Source organism: Callionymus lyra, chromosome 8 (genome assembly GCF_982586985.1).
Source record: "Callionymus lyra chromosome 8, fCalLyr1.hap1.1, whole genome shotgun sequence".
NCBI classification, from domain to species: Eukaryota; Metazoa; Chordata; class Actinopteri; order Syngnathiformes; family Callionymidae; genus Callionymus; species Callionymus lyra.
In genome coordinates this window covers 24,382,007-24,402,802 of record NC_141825.1, presented here as the reverse complement: position 1 = coordinate 24,402,802, position 20,796 = coordinate 24,382,007, and the positions used below count along the sequence as shown (strand labels likewise).

Sequence of the window (20,796 nt, the reverse complement as noted above, 5' to 3'; positions counted from 1 at the left end):
TGGCTATTAATTTAGTTGTCAAAATAACACAAACACAATAATATAATGAATTGTATACTATTATCAAAACCTTCATTTAAAAAAATATTAATTCAGTATCAATGACTTCATTTGACTTATGGAATAATTAAATTAACATTAAAAAAATATTTTGAATTAATTCGTTTATGGTAATTAATATTGTTGTCAAAATAACATAAAATTCAAAATGATTGTGTTTAAAATCAAACATGTTTTCTTCTCGATCAAAAAACTAAAACGACTACTTCCGTCAACACTTCCGCTACGTCCTGCTACGTCATAGGTCTCCGCCCCCCACACCGTTCTCCCGTATGCGCCTGCGCACTGGTGAATCAGTGGTCAGGAACTCAGCACGTCGGTTCGACCCGCTGCTCCGGTCAGGACGGGACTCTCATGTAGGTACCGACGTTCACCGAGGTCGTGGTGGCGTGCGTGCGTGTCTCGCGCGTTTCTAGACGATTCCCGCTCGACTGACGGAAGCGGTCGGTGCTTGTTGACGTCACAGGTCGTAAGAACTGGAGCTTCATGCAGATGTTTGGACCTTCTGGGTTTATCTGGAGCCCTCGGTTCCGCTCGTGTGCGTGTCTGTGTTCCAGGAAGCGTCGGTGTGTTTGTTCAGGAGCGTTTCCTCCTTACGTAAGCGCGTGTGTGACCCACCTCAGGACCGAGGGTCCCTCCGAACAGTGACGTCACACCGTCACATGTGTGGGTTTCTCACGCTCGGTCCGACTCGGAGGTGACTCGCGACGAGTCACGAGTCTGTGACAGCTCTCGGGTCAATGAGGTCACGTGACGCTTCGACTTATTTGCACCTTTTGTGTTCATAAGATTAAAAAGTGTGACGTCGGATGATGACGTTGATCCATTAACATATTGACAATAAGGAACTTTGATGATGGACTTGTTGTCGAGTCAGTGTCAGTGTGTGTAGCTGCTGTGGTAGAACTTGAAACATTCCTGAACTGAAACTAAACTCATTTATTGATGATGGTTTTCACTCAAACATGTGAAACACTGAACGACTAGTCTTTGAACTCACTCCCTCTCAGTGAACTCATATTTCTTCCTCAGCTTTTGTTTCCTGCTCTCAGGACAACATTTGAGTATCATTGACAGTGTAGTAGTAAGACGTGACTTAGTCGACTGTATTATAGAGACGTGGTTGACTGTATTTTGGTGACTTGGTTGACTGTATTTTAGAGACTTGGTTGACTGTATTTTAGTGACTTGGTTGACTGTATTTTGGTGACTTGGTTGACTGTATTTTAGTGACTTGGTTGACTTTATTTTAGAGACTTGGTTGACTGTATTATAGAGACGTGGTTGACTGTATTTTAGAGACTTGGTTGACTGTATTTTGGTGACTTAGTTGACTGTATTTTAGAGACTTGGTTGACAGTATTTTAAGAAACTTGGTTGACTGTATTTTGGTGACTTAGTTGACTGTATTTTAGTGACTTGGTTGACTGTATTTTAGAGACGTGGTTGACTGTATTTTGGTGACTTGGTTGACTGTATTTTAGAGACTTGGTTGACTGTATTTTAGTGACTTGGTTGACTGTATTTTGGTGACTTGGTTGACTGTATTTTAGTGACTTGGTTGACTTTATTTTAGAGACTTGGTTGACTGTATTATAGAGACGTGGTTGACTGTATTTTAGAGACTTGGTTGACTGTATTTTGGTGACTTAGTTGACTGTATTTTAGAGACTTGGTTGACAGTATTTTAAGAAACTTGGTTGACTGTATTTTGGTGACTTAGTTGACTGTATTTTAGTGACTTGGTTGACTGTATTTTAGTGACTGTATTATAGAGACGTGGTTGACTGTATTTTGGTGACTTAGTTGACTGTATTTTAGAGACTTGGTTGACTGTATTTTAGAGACTTGGTTGACTGTATTTTGGTGACTTAGTTGACTGTATTTTAGAGACTTGGTTGACTGTATTTTAGAGACTTGGTTGACTGTATTTTGGTGACTTAGTTGACTGTATTTTAGAGACTTGGTTGACTGTATTTTAGAGACTTGGTTGACTGTATTTTGGTGACTTAGTTGACTGTATTTTAGAGACTTGGTTGACTGTATTTTAGAGACTTGGTTGACTGTATTTTGGTGACTTGGGTGACTGTATTTTAGAGACTTGATTGACTGTATTTTGGTGACTTAGTTGACTGTATTTTAGAGACTTGGTTGACTGTATTATAGAGACGTGGTTGACTGTATTTTAGAGACTTGGTTGACTGTATTTTGGTGACTTAGTTGACTGTATTTTAGAGACTTGGTTGACTGTATTTTAGTGACTTGGTTGACTGTATTTTAGAGACTTGGTTGACTGTATTTTGGTGACTTAGTTGACTGTATTTTAGAGACTTGGTTGACTGTATTTTAGAGACTTGGTTGACTGTATTTTGGTGACTTAGTTGACTGTATTATAGAGACGTGGTTGACTGTATTTTGGTGACTTAGTTGACTGTATTTTAGAGACTTGGTTGACTGTATTTTAGTGACTTGGTTGACTGTATTTTAGAGACTTGGTTGACTGTATTTTGGTGACTTAGTTGACTGTATTTTAGAGACTTGGTTGACTGTATTTTAGAGACTTGGTTGACTGTATTTTGGTGACTTAGTTGACTGTATTTTAGAGACTTGGTTGACAGTATTTTAAGAAACTTGGTTGACTGTATTTTGGTGACTTAGTTGACTGTATTTTAGTGACTTGGTTGACTGTATTTTAGTGACTGTATTATAGAGACGTGGTTGACTGTATTTTGGTGACTTAGTTGACTGTATTTTAGAGACTTGGTTGACTGTATTTTAGAGACTTGGTTGACTGTATTTTGGTGACTTAGTTGACTGTATTTTAGAGACTTGGTTGACTGTATTTTCGAGACTTGGTTGACTGTATTTTGGTGACTTAGTTGACTGTATTTTAGAGACTTGGTTGACTGTATTTTAGAGACTTGGTTGACTGTATTTTGGTGACTTAGTTGACTGTATTTTAGAGACTTGGTTGACTGTATTTTAGAGACTTGGTTGACTGTATTTTGGTGACTTGGGTGACTGTATTTTAGAGACTTGATTGACTGTATTTTGGTGACTTAGTTGACTGTATTTTAGAGACTTGGTTGACTGTATTATAGAGACGTGGTTGACTGTATTTTAGAGACTTGGTTGACTGTATTTTGGTGACTTAGTTGACTGTATTTTAGAGACTTGGTTGACTGTATTTTAGTGACTTGGTTGACTGTATTTTAGAGACTTGGTTGACTGTATTTTGGTGACTTAGTTGACTGTATTTTAGAGACTTGGTTGACTGTATTTTAGAGACTTGGTTGACTGTATTTTGGTGACTTAGTTGACTGTATTATAGAGACGTGGTTGACTGTATTTTGGTGACTTAGTTGACTGTATTTTAGAGACTTGGTTGACTGTATTTTAGTGACTTGGTTGACTGTATTTTAGAGACTTGGTTGACTGTATTTTGGTGACTTAGTTGACTGTATTTTAGAGACTTGGTTGACTGTATTTTAGAGACTTGGTTGACTGTATTTTGGTGACTTAGTTGACTGTATTTTAGAGACTTGGTTGACTGTATTTTAGAGACTTGGTTGACTGTATTTTGGTGACTTAGTTGACTGTATTTTAGAGACTTGGTTGACTGTATTTTAGAGACTTGGTTGACTGTATTTTGGTGACTTAGTTGACTGTATTTTAGAGACTTGGTTGACTGTATTTTAGAGACTTGGTTGACTGTATTTTGGTGACTTAGTTGACTGTATTTTAGAGACTTGGTTGACTGTATTTTAGAGACTTGGTTGACTGTATTTTGGTGACTTGGGTGACTGTATTTTAGAGACTTGATTGACTGTATTTTGGTGACTTAGTTGACTATATTTTAGAGACTTGGTTGACTGTATTATAGAGACATGGTTGACTGTATTTTAGAGACTTGGTTGACTGTATTTTGGTGACTTAGTTGACTGTATTTTAGAGACGTGGTTGACTGTATTTTAGTGACTTGGTTGACTGTATTTTAGAGACTTGGTTGACTGTATTTTGGTGACTTAGTTGACTGTATTTTAGAGACTTGGTTGACTGTATTTTAGAGACTTGGTTGACTGTATTTTGGTGACTTGGGTGACTGTATTTTAGAGACTTGGTTGACTGTATTTTGGTGACTTGGTTGACTGTATTTTAGAGACTTAGTCGACTGTATTATAGAGACGTGGTTGACTGTATTTTGGTGACTTAGTTGACTGTATTTTAGAGACTTGGTTGACTGTATTTTAGTGACTTGGTTGACTGTATTTTAGAGACTTGGTTGACTGTATTTTGGTGACTTAGTTGACTGTATTTTAGAAACTTGGTTGACTGTATTTTAGAGACTTGGTTGACTGTATTTTAGTGACTTTGGTGACTGTATTTTAGAGACTTGGTTGACTGTATTTTGGTGACTTGGTTGACTGTATTTTAGAGACTTGGTTGACTGTATTTTAGTGACTTGGTTGACTGTATTTTAGAGACTTGGTTGACTGTATTTTGGTGACTTGGTTGACTGTATTTTAGAGACTTGGTTGACTGTATTTTGGTGACTTAGTTGACTGTATTTTAGAGACTTGGTTGACTGTATTTTATTTGGTGACTTGGGTGACTGTATTTTGGTGACTTAGTTGACTGTATTTTAGAGACTTGGTTGACTGTATTATAGAGACGTGGTTGACTGTATTTTGGTGACTTGGGTGACTGTATTTTGGTGACTTAGTTGACTGTATTTTAGAGACTTGGTTGACTGTATTATAGAGACTTGGTTGACTGTATTTTGGTGACTTGGGTGACTGTATTTTAGAGACTTGATTGACTGTATTTTGGTGACTTAGTTGACTGTATTTTAGAGACTTGGGTTACTGTATTTTAGAGACTTGATTGACTGTATTTTGGTGACTTAGTTGACTGTATTTTGGTGACTTGGTTGACTGTATTTTAGAGACTTAGTCGACTGTATTATAGAGACGTGGTTGACTGTATTTTGGTGACTTAGTTGACTGTATTTTAGAGACTTGGTTGACTGTATTTTAGTGACTTGGTTGACTGTATTTTAGAGACTTGGTTGACTGTATTTTGGTGACTTAGTTGACTGTATTTTAGAGACTTGGTTGACTGTATTTTAGAGACTTGGTTGACTGTATTTTAGTGACTTTGGTGACTGTATTTTAGAGACTTGGTTGACTGTATTTTGGTGACTTGGTTGACTGTATTTTAGAGACTTGGTTGACTGTATTTTGGTGACTTGGTTGACTGTATTTTAGAGACTTGGTTGACTGTATTTTGGTGACTTAGTTGACTGTATTTTAGAGACTTGGTTGACTGTATTTTATTTGGTGACTTGGGTGACTGTATTTTGGTGACTTAGTTGACTGTATTTTAGAGACTTAGTTGACTGTATTATAGAGACGTGGTTGACTGTATTTTGGTGACTTAGTTGACTGTATTTTAGAGACTTGGTTGACTGTATTTTAGTGACTTGGTTGACTGTATTTTAGAGACTTGGTTGACTGTATTTTGGTGACTTAGTTGACTGTATTTTAGAGACTTGGTTGACTGTATTTTAGAGACTTGGTTGACTGTATTTTGGTGACTTAGTTGACTGTATTTTAGAGACTTGGTTGACTGTATTTTAGAGACTTGGTTGACTGTATTTTGGTGACTTAGTTGACTGTATTTTAGAGACTTGGTTGACTGTATTTTAGAGACTTGGTTGACTGTATTTTGGTGACTTAGTTGACTGTATTTTAGAGACTTGGTTGACTGTATTTTAGAGACTTGGTTGACTGTATTTTGGTGACTTAGTTGACTGTATTTTAGAGACTTGGTTGACTGTATTTTAGAGACTTGGTTGACTGTATTTTGGTGACTTGGGTGACTGTATTTTAGAGACTTGATTGACTGTATTTTGGTGACTTAGTTGACTATATTTTAGAGACTTGGTTGACTGTATTATAGAGACATGGTTGACTGTATTTTAGAGACTTGGTTGACTGTATTTTGGTGACTTAGTTGACTGTATTTTAGAGACGTGGTTGACTGTATTTTAGTGACTTGGTTGACTGTATTTTAGAGACTTGGTTGACTGTATTTTGGTGACTTAGTTGACTGTATTTTAGAGACTTGGTTGACTGTATTTTAGAGACTTGGTTGACTGTATTTTGGTGACTTGGGTGACTGTATTTTAGAGACTTGGTTGACTGTATTTTGGTGACTTGGTTGACTGTATTTTAGAGACTTAGTCGACTGTATTATAGAGACGTGGTTGACTGTATTTTGGTGACTTAGTTGACTGTATTTTAGAGACTTGGTTGACTGTATTTTAGTGACTTGGTTGACTGTATTTTAGAGACTTGGTTGACTGTATTTTGGTGACTTAGTTGACTGTATTTTAGAAACTTGGTTGACTGTATTTTAGAGACTTGGTTGACTGTATTTTAGTGACTTTGGTGACTGTATTTTAGAGACTTGGTTGACTGTATTTTGGTGACTTGGTTGACTGTATTTTAGAGACTTGGTTGACTGTATTTTAGTGACTTGGTTGACTGTATTTTAGAGACTTGGTTGACTGTATTTTGGTGACTTGGTTGACTGTATTTTAGAGACTTGGTTGACTGTATTTTGGTGACTTAGTTGACTGTATTTTAGAGACTTGGTTGACTGTATTTTATTTGGTGACTTGGGTGACTGTATTTTGGTGACTTAGTTGACTGTATTTTAGAGACTTGGTTGACTGTATTATAGAGACGTGGTTGACTGTATTTTAGTGACTTGGGTGACTGTATTTTGGTGACTTAGTTGACTGTATTTTAGAGACTTGGTTGACTGTATTATAGAGACTTGGTTGACTGTATTTTGGTGACTTGGGTGACTGTATTTTAGAGACTTGATTGACTGTATTTTGGTGACTTAGTTGACTGTATTTTAGAGACTTGGGTTACTGTATTTTAGAGACTTGATTGACTGTATTTTGGTGACTTAGTTGACTGTATTTTGGTGACTTGGTTGACTGTATTTTAGAGACTTAGTCGACTGTATTATAGAGACGTGGTTGACTGTATTTTGGTGACTTAGTTGACTGTATTTTAGAGACTTGGTTGACTGTATTTTAGTGACTTGGTTGACTGTATTTTAGAGACTTGGTTGACTGTATTTTGGTGACTTAGTTGACTGTATTTTAGAGACTTGGTTGACTGTATTTTAGAGACTTGGTTGACTGTATTTTAGTGACTTTGGTGACTGTATTTTAGAGACTTGGTTGACTGTATTTTGGTGACTTGGTTGACTGTATTTTAGAGACTTGGTTGACTGTATTTTGGTGACTTGGTTGACTGTATTTTAGAGACTTGGTTGACTGTATTTTGGTGACTTAGTTGACTGTATTTTAGAGACTTGGTTGACTGTATTTTATTTGGTGACTTGGGTGACTGTATTTTGGTGACTTAGTTGACTGTATTTTAGAGACTTGGTTGACTGTATTATAGAGACGTGGTTGACTGTATTTTGGTGACTTGGGTGACTGTATTTTGGTGACTTGGTTGACTGTATTTTAGAGACTTGGTTGACTGTATTTTAGAGACTTGGTTGACTGTATTTTGGTGACTTGGTTGACTGTATTTTAGAGACTTGGTTGACTGTATTTTGGTGACTTAGTTGACTGTATTTTAGAGACTTGGTTGACTGTATTTTATTTGGTGACTTGGGTGACTGTATTTTGGTGACTTAGTTGACTGTATTTTAGAGACTTGGTTGACTGTATTTTAGTGACTTGGTTGACTGTATTTTAGTGACTTGGTTGACTGTATTTTAGTGATTGGTTGACTGTCTTTAGTGGCTTGGTTGATTGTATTTTGGTGACTTGGGTGACTGTATTTTGGTGACTTGGGTGACTGTATTTTAGTGACTTGGTTTACTGTATTTTAGTTACTTGGTTGACTGTATTTTAGTGACTTGGTTAACTGTATTTTAGTGATTGGTTGACTGTCTTTAGTGGCTTGGTTGATTGTATTTTAGTGACTTGGTTGACTGTATTTTAGTGATTGGTTGACTGTATTTTAGTGATTGGTTGACTGTATTTTAGTGATTGGTTGACTGTATTTTAGTGACTTGGTCGACTGTATTTTAGAGACTTGGTTGATTGTATTTTAGTGACTTGTTTGACTGTATTTTAGTGACTTGGTTGACTGTATTTTAGTGATTGGTTGACTGTATTTTAGTGACTTGGTTGACTGTATTTTAGAGACTTGTTTGACTGTATTTTAGTGACTTGGTTGACTGTATTTTAGAGACTTGTTTGACTGTATTTTAGTGACTTGGTTGACTGTATTTTAGAGACTTGTTTGACTGTATTTTAGTGACTTGGTTGACTGTATTTCGGTGACTTGGTGGACAGTGTTATGGTGTACTTGGTTGACTGTATTTTGGTGACTTGGTTGACTGTATTTTAGAGACTTGGTTGACTGTATTTTGGTGACTTAGTTGACTGTATTTTAGAGACTTGGTTGACTGTATTTTATTTGGTGACTTGGGTGACTGTATTTTGGTGACTTAGTTGACTGTATTTTAGAGACTTGGTTGACTGTATTATAGAGACGTGGTTGACTGTATTTTGGTGACTTGGGTGACTGTATTTTGGTGACTTGGTTGACTGTATTTTAGAGACTTGGTTGACTGTATTTTAGAGACTTGGTTGACTGTATTTTGGTGACTTGGTTGACTGTATTTTAGAGACTTGGTTGACTGTATTTTGGTGACTTAGTTGACTGTATTTTAGAGACTTGGTTGACTGTATTTTATTTGGTGACTTGGGTGACTGTATTTTGGTGACTTAGTTGACTGTATTTTAGAGACTTGGTTGACTGTATTTTAGTGACTTGGTTGACTGTATTTTAGTGACTTGGTTGACTGTATTTTAGTGATTGGTTGACTGTCTTTAGTGGCTTGGTTGATTGTATTTTGGTGACTTGGGTGACTGTATTTTGGTGACTTGGGTGACTGTATTTTAGTGACTTGGTTTACTGTATTTTAGTTACTTGGTTGACTGTATTTTAGTGACTTGGTTAACTGTATTTTAGTGATTGGTTGACTGTCTTTAGTGGCTTGGTTGATTGTATTTTAGTGACTTGGTTGACTGTATTTTAGTGATTGGTTGACTGTATTTTAGTGATTGGTTGACTGTATTTTAGTGATTGGTTGACTGTATTTTAGTGACTTGGTCGACTGTATTTTAGAGACTTGGTTGATTGTATTTTAGTGACTTGTTTGACTGTATTTTAGAGACTTGGTTGACTGTATTATAGAGACGTGGTTGACTGTATTTTGGTGACTTGGGTGACTGTATTTTGGTGACTTGGTTGACTGTATTTTAGAGACTTGGTTGACTGTATTTTAGAGACTTGGTTGACTGTATTTTGGTGACTTGGTTGACTGTATTTTAGAGACTTGGTTGACTGTATTTTGGTGACTTAGTTGACTGTATTTTAGAGACTTGGTTGACTGTATTTTATTTGGTGACTTGGGTGACTGTATTTTGGTGACTTAGTTGACTGTATTTTAGAGACTTGGTTGACTGTATTTTAGTGATTGGTTGACTGTATTTTAGTGATTGGTTGACTGTATTTTAGTGATTGGTTGACTGTATTTTAGTGACTTGGTCGACTGTATTTTAGAGACTTGGTTGATTGTATTTTAGTGACTTGTTTGACTGTATTTTAGAGACTTGGTTGACTGTATTATAGAGACGTGGTTGACTGTATTTTGGTGACTTGGGTGACTGTATTTTGGTGACTTGGTTGACTGTATTTTAGAGACTTGGTTGACTGTATTTTAGAGACTTGGTTGACTGTATTTTGGTGACTTGGTTGACTGTATTTTAGAGACTTGGTTGACTGTATTTTGGTGACTTAGTTGACTGTATTTTAGAGACTTGGTTGACTGTATTTTATTTGGTGACTTGGGTGACTGTATTTTGGTGACTTAGTTGACTGTATTTTAGAGACTTGTTTGACTGTATTTTAGTGACTTGGTTGACTGTATTTTAGAGACTTGTTTGACTGTATTTTAGTGACTTGTTTGACTGTATTTTAGAGACTTGGTTGACTGTATTTTATTTGGTGACTTGGGTGACTGTATTTTGGTGACTTAGTTGACTGTATTTTAGAGACTTGGTTGACTGTATTTTAGTGACTTGGTTGACTGTATTTTAGTGACTTGGTTGACTGTATTTTAGTGATTGGTTGACTGTCTTTAGTGGCTTGGTTGATTGTATTTTGGTGACTTGGGTGACTGTATTTTGGTGACTTGGGTGACTGTATTTTAGTGACTTGGTTTACTGTATTTTAGTTACTTGGTTGACTGTATTTTAGTGACTTGGTTAACTGTATTTTAGTGATTGGTTGACTGTCTTTAGTGGCTTGGTTGATTGTATTTTAGTGACTTGGTTGACTGTATTTTAGTGATTGGTTGACTGTATTTTAGTGATTGGTTGACTGTATTTTAGTGATTGGTTGACTGTATTTTAGTGACTTGGTCGACTGTATTTTAGAGACTTGGTTGATTGTATTTTAGTGTCTTGTTTGACTGTATTTTAGTGACTTGGTTGACTGTATTTTAGTGATTGGTTGACTGTATTTTAGTGACTTGGTTGACTGTATTTTAGAGACTTGTTTGACTGTATTTTAGTGACTTGGTTGACTGTATTTTAGAGACTTGTTTGACTGTATTTTAGTGACTTGGTTGACTGTATTTTAGAGACTTGTTTGACTGTATTTTAGTGACTTGTTTGACTGTATTTTAGAGACTTGTTTGACTGTATTTTAGTGACTTGGTTAACTACAGTATCATTGATAGTTTAGTAGGAAGACGTGACTTAACTCGTGTGGATCTGCCCCATGTTTAGGTTGTACTACCGTAATGGTGGTAATATAAGAGCAGAGCTTCTATGCTGGTGCACCAGGTTTGACTCTTCAAGAGTCAGTAACGGGTTAAGAACCAAAGACGGGTCGACCCGGTCGTCTGCTGCCAACTTCCCGACCAGAACGGTCCAGATTTTCCACTTCATGACCTTTCATCAAGATATCTACACCGAGCTGTCAATCAAAGCGTGACCTCAGCGTGACCTCGACATGTTTACGAGATTTACTCACTGAACAGACATGTAACATAGTGATACACACAAGTCATGTTGTGTGCACATTAACACACACATTTACTGACACACATGTGCACAAACACATATAATTACACACACATGCATGTGAACACTCACAGACACACACGTGCACAAACACATACACACACATGCATGTGAACACACACATTTACACGCAGACACATGTGCACAAACACTCACAAAAATGTATACACACACATGCATGTAAAGACACACATTTACTGATATACACACATATTTACACACACGTTGCATGTGAACACACACATTTACTGACATACGTGCACAAATACATTCACACATATTTACACAAACACACATTTGAACCAACACACAAACAAAAAAATTTGCATGCACACACAAATATAAATGAACACACTTTAGCCCATGCACGCACACTCACATAAACATGCATACATGCATTGACAAATACAAATGCAGACACACATCTACACACAAACATGCAACTACATATACACATATATGCACAACCTCATACACACACACACACACACACACACACACACACACACACACACACACACACACACACACACACACACACACACACACAGACACACACACACACAAAGATGGTGTAGTCAGTGGTTAACTTGTGGCCAAAGAGTTTCTCTCAGAGTGATCTTCTGTGTCTGACCGCTGACCTCTCTGACCTCTCCGACCTCTCCTCGTGTCTTCACAGATGACTCGGCAGATGTCGGCACAGAGGGGAGGTCTTCAGTCCAGCTGAACCAGACCTCATCATGGAGGGGGGCTCCTCAGAAGACCGGCTGGACCCTCCGGCCGCAGACCCCCCCGGTGGCGAGCCCCCGTCGGGACCGCAGGATCAGACGACGACCCCCGACTCTCACGCGGCGGCGGAGGACGAGAGCGACGCCACGGGGTCGGCGGACAGTGACGACGGAGACGAGGATTCGCACGCCTGGGAGCTTCGGCGCTCGTCCTCGTCGTCCGTCCACAGCGAGGAGGACGGCGAGGGACTGGAGCGGCGGCGCTTCATGAAGGCCTACGTGCACAAGGTCTTCCACACCACGTAAGAACGACGACTCCCTGCAGGGGGCGGCAGAGAGCGCTGTGGTGGAAGAAGAATCCTTGTGCACGACAACAAAGTATATAAAGTCCTGGTTCTGGTCCGCAGGGACGACTTCCACCAGGAGGAGCAGGCTCACTTCGGGCAGCTCTGCTGCGGAGACAACGGCAAAGGTCGCGAGTGGTTCTCCAAGTACGTCAGCGCTGAGGTGAGAGGTCGGAGGTCACGTGATGCTCTGAGCCTCTGATGTTACTGACGACCTTTTGTGTGTCACAGCGCTGCCACTCCAAGTGTGTGAGCGAGGCTACCTTCTACAGACTGGTTCAATCTTTTGCTGTTGTGTTGTTCGAGTAAGTTTGCGTGTTCGGTGAAGGTCGTCCATCGCTCTGAAGGTCATGTGACTTCAGCGTCTGCTCCTCTGCCTGCAGGTGTTACCAGATGGACGACTACAGTCCAGCCAAGAACCTCATGACCATGTGCTTCACCTACTACTACGTTGGTCAGTAGGTGTCTGTCAATATGTGTATGTGTGTGTCTATGGGTGTGTGACTTGGTTGGCTGTAATTCCGTGACTTGGTGGACAGTATTTTGATGTCCTTGGGTGACTGTATTTTAGTGACTAGGTTGACTGTATTTCGGTGACTTGGTGGACAGTGTTATGGTGTACTTGGGTGATTGTATTTTGGTGACTTGTTTGACTGTATTTTAGTGACTTGTTTGACAGTATTTTTGTGACTTGGTTGACAGTATTTTAGTGACTTGTTTGACAGTATTTTTGTGACTTGTTTGACAGTATTTTAGTGACTTGTTTTACAGTATTTTTGTGACTTGTTTGACAGTATTTTAGTGACTTGTTTGACAGTATTTTTGTGACTTGTTTGACAGTATTTTAGTGACTTTGCTTGACAGTATTTTTGTGACTGGTGACTTGGTGGACATTATTATGGTTTACTTGGGTGACTGTATTTTGGTAACTTGGTTGGCTGTAATTCCGTGACTTGGTGGACAGTATTTTGGTGTCCTTGGGTGACTTTATTTTAGTGACTTGGGTGACTGTATTTTGGTGACTTGGTTAACTGTATTTTGGTGACTTGGTGGACAGTATTATGGTGTACTTAGGTGACTGTATTTTGGCGACTTGGTTGGCTGTAATTCCGTGACTTGGTGGACAGTATTTTGGTGTCCTTGGGTGACTGTATTTTAGTGACTAGGTTGACTGTATTTCGGTGACTTGGTGGACAGTGTTATGGTGTACTTGGGTGACTGTATTTTGGTGACTTGTTTGACTGTATTTTAGTGACTTGTTTGACTGTATTTTAGTGACTTGTTTGACAGTATTTTAGTGACTTGTTTGACAGTATTTTTGTGACTTGTTTGACAGTATTTTTGTGACTTGGTTGACAGTATTTTAGTGACTTGTTTGACAGTATTTTAGTGACTTGTTTGACAGTATTTTTGTGACTTGTTTGACAGTATTTTTGTGACTTGTTTGACAGTATTTTTGTGACTTGTTTGACAGTATTTTAGTGACTTGTTTGACAGTATTTTAGTGACTTGTTTGACAGTATTTTTGTGACTGGTGACTTGGTGGACATTATTATGGTTTACTTGGGTGACTGTATTTTGGTAACTTGGTTGGCTGTAATTCCGTGACTTGGTGGACAGTATATTGGTGTCCTTGGGTGACTTTATTTTAGTGACTTGGTTGACTGTATTTCGGTGACTTGGTGGACAGTGTTATGGTGTACTTGGGTGACTGTATTTTGGTGACTTGGTTGACTGTATTTTGGTGACTTGGGTGACTGTATTTTGGTGACTTGGTTGACTGTATTTTGGTGACTTGGTTGACTGTATTTTGGTGACTTGGTTGACTGTATTTTGGTGACTTGGTTGACTGTATTTCGGTGACTTGTTTGACAGTATTTTTGTGACTTGTTTGACTGTATTTTAGTGACTTGTTTGACAGTATTTTAGTGACTTGTTTGACAGTATTCTAGTGACTTGTTTGACAGTATTTTAGTGACTTGTTTGACTGTATTTTCCGGGGCTTCTCCCAGCCTCGCTCGAGTCACATCACACTCGTGTCTCGTGCAGGAAAATGTCCTCCGTCTCCGTCCGAGCTCCTGTACCGAGGTGGACCTCCAGCTGGACTGGACTCGTACCTGGACAAGGCCAACTCCTGGTGGTCCGGGAAGAAGGACGCGGCCGAGCGTCTGCTGAAGACCTCGTCCAAGAACGACGTGCGAGGCTTCCTGGGAGGACTGGAGAGTAAACTGAGGAGCTCGGTGACCCCGAGGAGCGAGTGAGTCGACAGAGACGCCGGAGCCTGAGTCACATGTTAACCTGTTTCTGTCGTCATAGAGACGGAGACGACCAGAGTCAAGTCACACCCAAGTCTCCAGGTACGTCCTTGACCTCTTTTGTTTGTCATGGTGTGCTTGTCATGGTGTGTGTGTGTTTGTGTGTGTGTGTCTTTGTCATTGTGTGTGTGTTTCATTGTGTGTGTGTGCATTTGTCATGGTGTGTGTGTTTATGTGTGTGTGTCTTTGTCATTGTGTGTGTGTTTCATTGTGTGTGTGTGCATTTGTCATGGTGTGTGTGTTTATGTGTGTGTCTTTGTCATTGTGTGTGTGTTTCATTGTGTGTGTGTGCATTTGTCATGGTGTGTGTGTGTGTCTTTGTCATGGTGTGTGTGCAGGCGAGTCTTGGTTATTATATTTTATCTTTTACTCCTTATTTTAACTTCACATTTTATAAACTTCTTACTTTTACAACAAGAATAAACATTTTTCAACTTAATGAAAGTTACTTATTTATCTTTAAAAGACTGATATTTTAGGTTTTATTCATTATTAATAACATTTATTTTATTTACATCTTACTTATTCTATTTGACCAAATTTAAAATGTCAATATTTTTTTTAAACGTTATAAAGATTATTTTATTCATCAAACCAAATTAATTTTGACTCTTATTTTTAATGTTTTTATTTATTTTATTCATTGAAAATAATAATAATATAATAAACTTTTTGCCTTTTCTTAATAAAAAAACCCTTTCATTCAGTTCATTATGAATATTAATGATTTTATCTTTTCAAAAATTCAAACCCAGTTATTTTCTAATTAATTAAAAAATGTTATTAATTAAATGAATGTTTATTAATGTTTTATTACAAAATAAATTAACATATTTTATAAATGTCCAACTTTTTCCATAACAACAAACATTTAAATATTTGATTTATTTTATTAATTATTTGTTTACCTTTTTATGGTTTTTTCATCAGAACTTTTTTTCTTACATTATCATTTTTTAATTTTTTTATTATTAATTTTATATTTTTATCGACAATGACATCACGCCCGGTCAGAGAACGCTGCTCGGTCGCCATGGAAACCCTAAAGTCCTGGCACGTTTCTGTCGACTAACAATGTGTCTCTCCGCCAGCGTGTGGCGCTCCAGAGCAAAGGGAGAAGGTTTACCTGTACACTCACCTGAAGCAGCAGCCCATCTGGTGAGTCCCCCCCCCCACCTCCCGTTGGTCCCGGGTCACTGGTCCCGGTTCAAGACTGGTTCTCTGCAGGCACTCGCTGAGGTTCTGGAACGCCGCCTTCTTCGACGCCGTCCACTGCGAGCGGACCAAGAGGTCGCCGACCACCAGGTGAGCCCGCGAGCGTCTGGACCTGCTCGTCTCCTGACCCGGTCTCAAGGTTAACCCTTTGTCTCCCTGCTGCTGCCAGAGGAGACCAGGACCAGAGGTCTGTGCCCGGTCTGCTCCACAGCGCCGACCTTGTCATGGCTTCAGGGCTTGTCATGTGACCTCTAGTCGGGGTCACGTGATTTTTGGTGGAGGTCACATGACCCGTGGGCTGGCGCTAGGTCTTCAATCCGGGTTTGAGGGCTCAGAGAGGGGTCATAGGTCAGCTGATCGTATCAGCTGACCTATGACCCCTCCGATGTTGTCGAACAGGGGTCACGCGTTCTAAACTTGACCTTGGCAACCACGGCAGTGACCTTCACCTCAACCTATTGTGCGAGCATGTCACGGCCAGCAGGGGGCGATGTTGCTCCTGCTGGTGACATGACTTCATGTTGCATGACCTCCTCAGTGACGGTGCTTCCTCCAGCTGTGTGTGAGTCTGTTTGTTGGTGCGTTTGTGTGTCTTCATGCGTGTGTTTGCGTTAGTCGTCATGTGTGTTTATGTGAGTCATTTTGTTGGTGCGAGTCATTATAAGTGTTTATGTGAGTCATTTTGATAGTGTGTGTGTGTCTTATGTGTATGTGTGACAGTCATTTTGTCTTTGTATTATTGTGTTTTTGTCAGTCATTGTGTGTGTGTTTATGTGTTTGTGTCTTTGTCATTGTGTGTGTGTTTATGTGTTTGTGTCTTTGTCATTGTGTGTGTGTTTATGTGTGAGTGTCTTTGTCATTGTGTGTGTGTGTGTCCGAGTCTGTCATTGTGTGTGTTTAAGTGTGTGTGTCTTTGTCATTGCGTGTGTGCATCCGAGTCTGTGTCATTGTGTGTGTGTGTTTGTGTGCATCTATGTCATTGTATGTGTATGTTTGTGTGTGAACGTGTCATTGTGTGTGTGCGTCCAAGTGTGTCATTGTGTGTGTGTTTATGTGTTTGTGTATTTGTCATTGTGTGTGTGCGTCCAAGTCTGTGTCATTGTGTGTGTTTGTGCATTTGTCATGGTGTGTGTGTTTGTGTGTGTGTGTCTTTGTCATTGTGTGTGTGCATGCGAGTCTGTGTCATTGTGTGTGTTTATGTGTGCATCTATGTCATTGTATGTGTATGTTTGTGTGTGAATGTGTGTGTGTCTTTGTCATTTGGTGTATGCGTCCGGGTCTGTGTCATTGTGTGTGTGTGTTTGTCAAGGTGTGTGTGTAAGAAACTAAAGACTCAGAGGAACAGTAGTTAGTGGGTCACATGATGATGAATGTGTGTTGATTTGTTCACACATCCATCAGGAACCATCAAGTGTTTCTTCTTCACTGACTCGTTCATTCGTGTGTGAACCGTCGCTGACCGTCTGTGTGAAGCAACGGATCAGATGTTTCAACTCTGACCCCGGACAGAACCAGGAGGTCCAGCTGTGACCCGGTGTGTGTCTGTGCTGCAGGGAGAAGTGGTGTCACATGACCCAGGAGGAGAAGGACGACAGTTCCAAGATCGACGAGAACATCGCCTTCGGACAGCTGGGGTGAGTGTTGTGTGTCACTGTTGTGTTTGAGTGTGTCAACACTGTTGTGTACCCTTGTCGACACTGTTGTGTACCCGTGTGTCAACACTGTTGTGTACCCGTGTGTCAACACTGTTGTGTACCCTTGTCGACACTGTTGTGTACCCGTGTGTCAACACTGTTGTGTACCCGTGTGTCAACACTGTTGTGTACCCGTGTGTCAACACTGTTGTGTACCCGTGTGTCAACACTGTTGTGTACCCGTGTGTCGACACTGTTGTGTACCCGTGTGTCGACACTGTTGTGTACCCGTGTGTCGACACTGTTGTGTACCCGCGTGTCAACACTGTTGTGTACCCGTGTGTCGACACTGTTGTGTACCCGTGTGTCGACACTGTTGTGTACCAGTGTGTCGACACTGTTGTGTACCCGTGTGTCAACACTGTTGTGTACCCGTGTGTCAACACTGTGTTGTGTACCCGTGTGTCAACACTGTGTTGTGTATCCATGTCTCAACACTGTTGTATTCCCGTGTGTCAACACTGTGTTGTGTATCCATGTGTCAACACTGTTGTGTACCCGTGTGTCAACACTGTGTTGTGTACCCGTGTGTTAACACTGTGTTGTGTACCCAGTGTGTCAACACTGTGTTGTGTACCCGTGTGTCAACACCGTGTTGTGTACCCGTGTGTCATCACCGTGTTGTGTACCCGTGTGTCAATACTGTGTTGTGTACCCTGTGTGTCAACACTGTGTTGTGTACCCGTGTGTCAACACTGTTGTGTACCCGTTTGTCAACAGTGTGTTGTGTACCTGTTTGTCAACACTGTGTTGTGTATCCATGTGTCAAAACTGTTGCGTTCCCATGTGTCAACACTGTGTTGTGTACCCGTGTGTCAACACTGTTGTGTACCCGTTTGTCAACAGTGTGTTGTGTACCTGTTTGTCAACACTGTGTTGTGTATCCATGTGTCAAAACTGTTGTGTACCCGTGTGTCAACACTGTGTTGTGTACCCGTGTGTCAACACTGTTGTGTACCCGTGTGTCGACACTGTTGTGTTCCCATGTGTCAACACTGTGTTGTGTACCTGTTTATCAACACTGTGTTGTGTATCCATGTGTCAACACTGTTGTGTATCCATGTGTCAACACTGTGGTGTGTTTCTGTGTGTCAACCTCGTTGTGTGTTGTTGTGTCAGTAAACGTTGTCGTCGTTGCAGGACCTTCACTCACAACATGGTGGCGTTCGGACTCAGCAGGAAACTCTGCAGCGACTTCCTGAAGAAACAGGCTGTGATCGGAAACTTGAACCAAGGTACGACAATAAAGATGTTGTGTAGTTGTGTTGTTGTTCCTCACACGTGTTTCCTCTCGTGCAGAACAGTACAAGCTGCTGTGTGAACACATCCAGAAGATGGCGGTGGAGTGAAGCACACAAGTTCACACAAAACATTCCAGATGAAGTTTGACGTTTTTGTCGTCGTGCATGAGGACGAAGTTGTGTCGTCGCTGTGTGTCCGGGCGTGTGAGTCCGTGTGAGTCCTTGTGAGTCCGTGTGAGTCCGTGGGACACTTCACTAGCAGCTCATGACGACGTCGACATGTAGTTGTAAATACTGTACATACATATGTGTTGTTGTGGTTCTTTGTGTGTCATAAACATCCCTGCGAGTGTGACACCCAAACAGTGCTGTGCGTCAGTCTGTTGCCGGGTCAGAACCGACTTCAGAACCACTTTACTTTTAAAAAGCTGCATCCTGTAGCAACGATCAGGTGACCCATTGTGTTTTTTAAAACATGTTGTTGTTTTGTGTGTCAGTAAGTCCCGCACTTGTGTTACATTGCATTTGTTTGTAGCTATTTTTTAAACATCAGCTGAAAAGTAGCTCAAATCTTACTTTAGCTACATGCTAATGTTACCGGCTAATTTAAAGCAATATTGGCAACATGCTGACTTCAGCTACATGCTAATGTTTCCGGCTAATTTAAAACCGCGTTGGCAACAAGCTGACTCTAGCTACATGTTAATGTTACTGGCTAATATAAAACAACGTTGGCAACAGGCTGACTTTAGCTACATGCTAATGTTACCGGCTAATGTAAACAACGTTGGCAACAGGCTGACTTTAGCTACATGCTAATGTTACCGGCTAATGTAAAACAACATTGTCAACAGGCTTACTTCAGCTACATGCTAATGTTACCGGCTAATTTAAAACAATATTGGCGACATGCTGACTCTAGCTACATGCTAATGTTACCAGCTAATGTAAAACAACATTGGCAACAGGCTGACTTTAGCTACATGCTAATGTTACCAGCTAATATAAACCAACATTGGCAACAGGCTGACTTTAGCTAAATGCTAATGTTACCGCTTAATATAAAACAACTTTGGCAACATGCTGACTCTAGCTACATGCTAGTGTTACCGGCTAATGTAAAACAATGTTGGCAACATAATGACTTTAGCTACATGCTAATGTTACTGGCTATAGTAAACAATGTTGGCCACAAACTGACTTTAGCTACATGCTAACGTACCATAATGTAAGCTACATGCTAAATTTAGCTACCTGCTAATGTCATGCGCTAATGACACACAAGGTTAGCTACATTCTAAGGTTAGCTACATGCCAAAGTTACGAGCTGATGTAAAACGACATAAGCTACTAATGACATTAGCTACGTGCTAATGTTATGAGCTAATGTAAAATAACGTTAGCAAAATGCTAATGATTTAAATAACCCATACAAATCCACAAATCCAGAGCAATAACTGTTTGTTTTGACTTTTTTTTGCACTTTTGTTGATGTTGTGACTTTGAAATAAACTTTTCCACAAATGTTTGTGTTGAACCGTCAACTGTTGCGTGATTGTTCACCCTTTTCAATAAATGTAGAAAATAATCTGGTGATATGTTTGGATCTCAGAAGATTTAAGACACAACTAGTGATTTTAAACCTGGACTATGAAGACCTTTCATCAGACCACAGCTCCACCTCCCTCCCCGAGGAGCTGGGATAGACTAACTGATTGACTGTTTCTGTTTGTTTTGATCTGGATCTGCTGATCCCGTCTGTGCGACTCGCCGGGTCTGGACGCTCTTGTTTTGATTCTTTGAACTCATTCGTCACAACTTTCTGGATCCGACTCGTGTGAAAAACTCAACTTCAGTCGTTGATCAAAAGTCTGTTGATGGTTCAGCGAAAGACTTCCTGCTCATTAACTGTCGACCAATCACAGAGCAGCTGCTGTTTATTTACTCTTGGGCAGCCTTGACACACACACATGAACACACACACGAGAACGTACATGCACAC

General features: G+C 40.0%; 1 protein-coding gene across 2 annotated transcripts; it reads left to right on the top strand.

Annotated features, from left to right (window-relative positions):
• Positions 1-329: 329 nt before the first annotated feature.
• On the top strand, positions 330-20,382 carry kiaa0513 (KIAA0513 ortholog). 2 transcript variants are annotated; one of them, XM_087797882.1, is made up of 12 exons: positions 330-416; positions 11,937-12,287; positions 12,393-12,492; positions 12,561-12,634; positions 12,713-12,783; positions 14,379-14,586; positions 14,646-14,686; positions 15,736-15,802; positions 15,872-15,949; positions 17,413-17,493; positions 18,694-18,788; positions 18,853-20,382. In XM_087797882.1, exons 2-12 carry the CDS (start codon positions 11,998-12,000, stop codon positions 18,900-18,902), a joined length of 1,155 nt encoding a protein of 384 aa, XP_087654008.1. In that variant the 5' UTR covers positions 330-416; positions 11,937-11,997; the 3' UTR covers positions 18,903-20,382. The 2 variants fall into 2 exon arrangements, with proteins under 2 accessions (XP_087654008.1, XP_087654009.1); XM_087797883.1 differs by lacking the exons at positions 17,413-17,493; positions 18,694-18,788; positions 18,853-20,382 and adding an exon at positions 16,029-16,183.
• The last annotated feature ends 414 nt before the right edge of the window (positions 20,383-20,796 follow it).